The sequence below is a fragment of the Halictus rubicundus genome, unplaced genomic scaffold (assembly GCF_050948215.1).
Source record: "Halictus rubicundus isolate RS-2024b unplaced genomic scaffold, iyHalRubi1_principal scaffold0312, whole genome shotgun sequence".
Lineage (NCBI taxonomy): Eukaryota > Metazoa > Arthropoda > Insecta > Hymenoptera > Halictidae > Halictus > Halictus rubicundus.
The window spans coordinates 133,640-140,532 of NW_027488853.1; the positions used below are offsets into that span (position 1 = coordinate 133,640).

The 6,893-nt window shown below is 51.0% G+C and overlaps 1 protein-coding gene across 1 annotated transcript; it reads left to right on the forward strand.

Annotated features, from left to right (window-relative positions):
* Positions 1–1,490: 1,490 nt before the first annotated feature.
* Positions 1,491–2,342, forward strand: LOC143364160 (uncharacterized). The gene has a single exon (XM_076804651.1). The coding sequence runs from the start codon at positions 1,491–1,493 to the stop codon at positions 2,340–2,342; it is 852 nt and encodes a 283-aa protein (XP_076660766.1).
* Positions 2,343–6,893: the final 4,551 nt, after the last annotated feature.

Sequence of the window (6,893 nt, forward strand, 5' to 3'; positions counted from 1 at the left end):
GAAAGTCCAGGGGAGGAGATCTCGTTATAGAGATGGAAAAGGGTACCACTGGCGGAGATCTGGAAAAATTCGCGAAGGACACCCTAGGGGGAGATTGCAAAATCAGGAGAATGGCCCCCAAGGTAGTGTACGAAATAAAAGATCTCGATCCAACAATCGACAGAGGGGAACTCCAGGAGGAACTCGAAAAAATTCTAGGAATTCAGAAGGATGAAATAGAGGTAAAAAATATCCGATTCGGATACGGAGGAACTCGGATGGCCATAGTTGCCCTTCCGGCTAAAATATTGGAAAAATTGGGACAGGAAAATAAATTAAAAATCGGCTTTACAAACTGCAGAGTCAAAAGGACTCAGAACATTTTAAGATGCTACAAGTGCCACGCTTTCGGGCACTTATCGTACAACTGCACGTTAGATCTGAAGGGTCAAGAACTCTGCAGGAGATGCGGGGCAATAGGACACCAAATTAATGGCTGTGAGGCAATAAGATGCTGTGTCCTCTGCATCCGAGAAGGGATACACGCATCGAAGGCCGAACATGTTGCGGGGGCGGTAAACTGCCCGCAATATAAAAAATTTTTGGAGCAATCAGCTAGGAGTAACGCATAAAATTCAATTTAAAATTATTGCAAATTAATCTGAACCATTGTAGGCTCGCTCACTGCTTGCTAACACAAACAGTCGCAGAAACGGGAGTGGACATCGTTCTGATTTCAGAGCCACTTTACAATCCAGGAAACTGGATTTACTCAACTGGAAATTCAGCAGCAATCTGGGTCACTAATACAAACGGCTTTAAAAGACAAGAGGACGGAGACAGGGTACAGGAAGACTACTGTAGCGACTCGACGGCTACCACGTCCCCGGAAAAACCCGGTTCGGTTATATGACCGGAATTACCCCGAGGGTCTTTACCTAGGCCCATTACGAGCCAGACGAGGATGGGTCTGCCGTACATCTGGCAACCAGACTCGCCTGGCCCGATATCGTCTTGCCGGTAAATGGCCTCGGTTTGCATCGGGTCCAGCTACCCCAGGTATACGTACATACCTGATAGCTGGCCCCGTGCAGCCGAGAAACTTCCCGCGGACGTTTCCGCATCTGGCAAAGTTTTCCGGGGACGACCTTCGTCTCCCCTCCATGGGACTCGTTGTCCTTTGTTAGTGGACAAAATAAAAAGCCCTCCGTAGGCGTCGGAGGGCCTCACTTTTCGCCTCTTGCTGCGACCGAGTCGTGACAGTCGTCGTATACGATCTCACTCCCTCGCGCCTCGCTAGTCCGCGTTCGAATTTTGTATATTCCGCGAGCTCCGAATAAAAGTCTACGTCTCAACCTGAAAGTGGATAGATTTCCACGGTATCCTGTTCCGCCTACATCCTATCCACTTCAATTGGTGACCCCGACGTGATCGCGACGCGAAGATACCGTATTAGTGCGCGAGTGTGTTAGTGCGATACATAAACCCAAGCCTGACTTTTGTTACACACGATGGCGACCGACAGTGTCAACGAGCGTGTGGCGGTGCGCGTTCCGGAATTCGACCCACAGGACCCCGAGTTGTGGTTCTGTATCGTGGAACGGATTTTTGCCGCGTCTGGAATCGTGGCTGAGGTGGCAAAAATTAATTACGTGACGAGTGCACTTGGCCCGCGATGCAGGGCGGAGGTCCGCGACGTATTGCTGGCCCCGTATGCGGCGGGCGCGTACGACACACTCAAAAGCGAATTAATCCGCCGATTGAGCATCTCTCAGGAGCAAAAGACGCAACAACTCCTGGAGCGGGAAGAGCTCGGAGATCGGAAGCCGTCGCAATTTTTACGGCACCTGCGTAGCCTCGGAGGCAGTTGCCTCACGGAAACGCTCCTGCGGACCCTGTGGCTTGGCCGCCTACCCGCAAGCACACAGGCCATCCTGGCAACCCAGAAAGAGACCCCGCTAGACAAGGTTGCCGAATTGGCGGATGCCATCCTGGAAACGCACCCCAGCCGCCCAGCCATCGCCGAAGCAACGTACCCCGGACCAGCGGCGACGTCTACCCAAGCAGCAGTTTCACCGTTACCGGCCGAAGCGCTGTCCGAGCGGATGATGCGGCTCCTCATCTCTTTGCAAGAGAAGACGGAAGAAATGCAGCAGCAGATCGCGGAAATACGCTCATCCCGGAATCAGCCGACCCGGAGGTACTACGACCACCGACGCCCACGAAGCTCCTCCCGGGGCCGTTCGCCAAGGAGACAACACGCGCCGAACGGAGTATGCTGGTACCATACCACGTATGGGGCGAACGCGCAGCGTTGTAGTGAGCCATGCAGCTTCCAGGGAAACGCCAGGGGCAGTCGGTAATGACGGCTAACGACCATGGCCCGACGTTTCGCCGTCTGTTCATCTTGGATCGGCAGACGAAGACGCAGTTCCTGGTCGACACGGGAGCTGACCTCTGCGTCTATCCAAAATCTTTGATCCGCGGCGCATGCTCGAACTTTGGATACGAGCTCTCTGCGGCAAATGGTACGCCAATCCCCACGTACGGGACGACTACGTTGACGCTGAACCTGGGCCTTCGTCGGGAGTTCACCTGGCAGTTCGTGATCGCCGACGTCTCAAGGCCAATCATCGGGGCTGACTTCCTGGCACATTTCGGCCTCCTGGTGGACGTCCGGAATCAGCAGCTGATCGACCAAACGACCACCCTGAGCACGAAGGGAGCGGCAGTACGTGAAGAAATCGCATCGGTAAAAGCGATGCAGGGAAACACCGTTTTCCACGCGCTGCTGGCCCGCTTCCCCGCCATCACCAAGCCGCGAGGGACACCTGGAGAAGTCCAGCACGACACGCGACATCACATCGCCACGACACCAGGACCATCCGTCGCTTGCAGGCCCCGACGACTTGCACCGGACAGGCTAGCCATCGCCAAGAAAGAATTCGAAGTAATGGTAAGATTAGGCATAGCGCGACCGTCAAAGAGTAGTTGGTCGGCGCCACTACACCTAGTGCCAAAAAAAGACAGCGATACGTGGCGTCCGTGCGGCGATTATCGTGCCCTTAATGCTCGAACCATACCCGATAGGTACCCGGTGCGACACATCGAGGATTTCGCACAATCCATCCGGGGGAAAGCCATTTTCTCTACAATAGACCTCGTACGAGCGTACAATCAGATCCCCGTCGCGACGGAAGATATAAAAAAAACAGCAATCACAACCCCATTCGGACTTTTTGAATTTCCGTATATGACCTTCGGTCTCCGCAATGCCGCGCAAACGTTCCAGCGTTTCATCGATGAGGTATTGCAGGGGCTAGATTTCTGTTATGCCTACATCGATGATATTTTGGTTGCATCTTCGTCGGAGTCCGAGCATTTACAGCATCTAGAGCTTATTTAAACTTATTTAAACGTCTGGAAAAATATAATGTAGTAGTCAACCCCGGGAAATGTAGGTTTGGCCAGAGCGAGGTTAAATTCCTCGGTTATACCGTTGCCAAAGAAGGATCGCGTCCCTCCTTAGAAAAAGTAGCCGCGATTAGCAATTTCCCCAGGCCCGAAACCGCCAAGCAACTTCGCCGTTTCCTGGGTATGGTAAACTTCTACCGTCGTTTCATACCCAGGGCGGCCGAGACCCAAGCCCCCCTGAACGCGATGTTAACAGAGAACATCAAAGGCAATAAACCCGTAATTTGGACGGACAGGGCTCGCGACGCGTTTCGGAAATGTAAAGATAGTTTAGCCCAGGCTACCCTCCTGGCTCACCCGCAGCCCAACGCGCCGCTGTCGCTTACCTGCGACGCTTCCGATTTTATGGTGGGGGCCGCTCTACATCAGAATTGTGGCAACGACTGGGAACCGCTAGCCTTCTTTTCAACAAAACTATCCCCGACAGAACAAAAGTATTCCGCTTTCGACAGAGAACTACTAGCCATATATTCATCGATAAAACATTTCCGGCATATGCTAGAAGGCCGAACGTTTACCATCTACACGGACCACAAACCACTGACATTCGCTCTTAACAGTAAACCAGACAGACATACTCCGAGACAGATAAGACAGTTAGACTTCATCGGGCAATTCTCCACAGACATTCGACACATTTCCGGTCGGGATAACGTAGTTGCGGACGCCTTATCCAGGATAGACGCGATCGACGAAGGGATTGATTTCGAAAAACTAGCGGTATCCCAGGCCGCCGATGTAGAGTTGAGAGGTTTCCTACGCGGGGATACAGGCCTAAGTTTTAAAAAAGTAGCAGTACCGGGATTGACGGGAGCTATTTATTGCGATACAGCTACCGGGATAGCACGACCTTTCCTCACGCCCCCATTCCGGCGAATAGTTTTTAACGCGCTGCATAACCTAGCCCACCCCGGAATTAACGCAACGGTCAAAATCGTGACACAGCGTTACGTATGGCCATCGATGAAGGCAGATATTAGAGAATGGGCCCGCAATTGTTTGCAATGCCAGCGCGCGAAGGTTGTAAGGCACGTTACCGCTCCCCCCGGGTCATTCCAGGTACCGTCGGCAAGGTTCGAGCACGTGCACATCGACATTGTAACCCTCCCCGTCTCCGAGGGGTATCGATATTTATTAACTTGCGTCGACAGATTCACGCGATGGCCGGAAGCATTTCCTCTTGCCGATCAGGAGGCCGCGACCGTTGCCCGAGCCTTTTATGAAGGCTGGATCTGCAGATTCGGAGTTCCCCTGCGAGTCACAACAGACCAAGGCAGGCAATTCGAGTCGCACCTGTTTAAGGAACTCTGTGCTTCAACAGGTACGACTCACCTGCGTACGACAGCCTATCACCCAGCCGCTAACGGCATGGTGGAGCGTTTGCACAGGCAATTGAAGGCCGCGATCCGATGCCATGAAAATGCCCGATGGACAGAGGTCCTTCCGACCATCCTAATGGGGATTCGCTCTGCCTGGAAAGACGATTTAAAAACGACATCGGCGGAATTGGTGTATGGTGAGACACTTCGTCTACCAGGGAGTTTCCTAGCGCCAACACCAACGTCCACCGACACATCCTTTTTCGTTAAAACCCTACGAGAGCACTTCCAGGACATCGGACCGACGGCAGCAACGCCACATCGCGTTCCGCGGATATTCGTGTACAAAGATTTAGATAAGGTAGATTATGTATTTTTAAGGAACGACGCGTCGCGTAAAATCTTGCAAAACCCGTACGGCGGGCCTTACAGAATCATAAGCAGAAACGTAAGGACATACGTCCTAGATATTAAGGGCAAACAAGTAACCGTTTCAGTAGATCGACTCAAACCAGCATACATTTTGTCCGAAGAAATCCCAACGCAAAACACCAATGTTGTAATCATACCCTCCGACCCTGCACCTCCCGTCAACAGCCCGGCGCAGAACACAGACACACATGTAAATAACACAGCAAACACACACACGGCCTCAGCTAGATCGACAGACCAAACAGCAGCGCGTTATACAACCCGCTCCGGCAGACGAGTGAGGTTCACCGAGAAGTACCAAGCGGGATTCCCATAAGGAGCAATAAAAAAAAAAAAAAAAAAAAAAAAGAAAAAAGCGTATCAGGCGTAGTATAGGCATATCAGTGTACATATCTACCTAGGTTATAAGATCCATTGATTTATTCTGCGACAAGCTATAAAAAAATTGCGAATGTGGGCGCCATATACCTTAAGTAAGCGTAATTTTTATTCCGGCAAAATTACTGGTAGGGGGGTGATGTAGCGACTCGACGGCTACCACGTCCCCGGAAAAACCCGGTTCGGTTATATGACCGGAATTACCCCGAGGGTCTTTACCTAGGCCCATTACGAGCCAGACGAGGATGGGTCTGCCGTACATCTGGCAACCAGACTCGCCTGGCCCGATATCGTCTTGCCGGTAAATGGCCTCGGTTTGCATCGGGTCCAGCTACCCCAGGTATACGTACATACCTGATAGCTGGCCCCGTGCAGCCGAGAAACTTCCCGCGGACGTTTCCGCATCTGGCAAAGTTTTCCGGGGACGACCTTCGTCTCCCCTCCATGGGACTCGTTGTCCTTTGTTAGTGGACAAAATAAAAAGCCCTCCGTAGGCGTCGGAGGGCCTCACTTTTCGCCTCTTGCTGCGACCGAGTCGTGACAGTCGTCGTATACGATCTCACTCCCTCGCGCCTCGCTAGTCCGCGTTCGAATTTTGTATATTCCGCGAGCTCCGAATAAAAGTCTACGTCTCAACCTGAAAGTGGATAGATTTCCACGGTATCCTGTTCCGCCTACATCCTATCCACTTCACTACGTTGCGGTAAGAATTGATAACCTCACGATAGTAAGTACCTACATTTCTCCAAATATCTCTACGGATCTGTACACATACAAAATAAAGAAACTAATGCAGTTTGTCGACCAGGAACGCCTGAAAGGAAAAAGAATTTTGTTAGGAGGAGACTTTAATGCCAAATCCCCAGCCTGGGGATCTGTAGAACAGAATCTTAAAGGAACTATATTATTGGAAGAAATGCTAAGGATAAACATCTTCCCCTGTATCCCTGAGGGAGGACACACCTTTGAGAGAGGGAAATCCACCTCAAATCTGGATTTCATAGCAACTACCCGGGACCTACAAGAAAAAGACAACAAAATCATTAATAAAGTACTTAATAAAGAAACAGCATCCGATCACAAATATTTGTTCACAGAGATTCAAACTAAGGACGAGATGCAAAGGAACAAGGGAAGTCAAAGCAATAAATGGAAATTAACGAGAACAGGACTCCTCAGGCTGGGGACGGCGCTGCAAAGATCTATCATAGAGGAAGGACTCAACGAAGCAAACTATTTTAATAAAGACGAGGAAACTAAGTTTCTAAACAATATTTATAAAATCTGCGACGAAGAGCTAGATAAACCCGA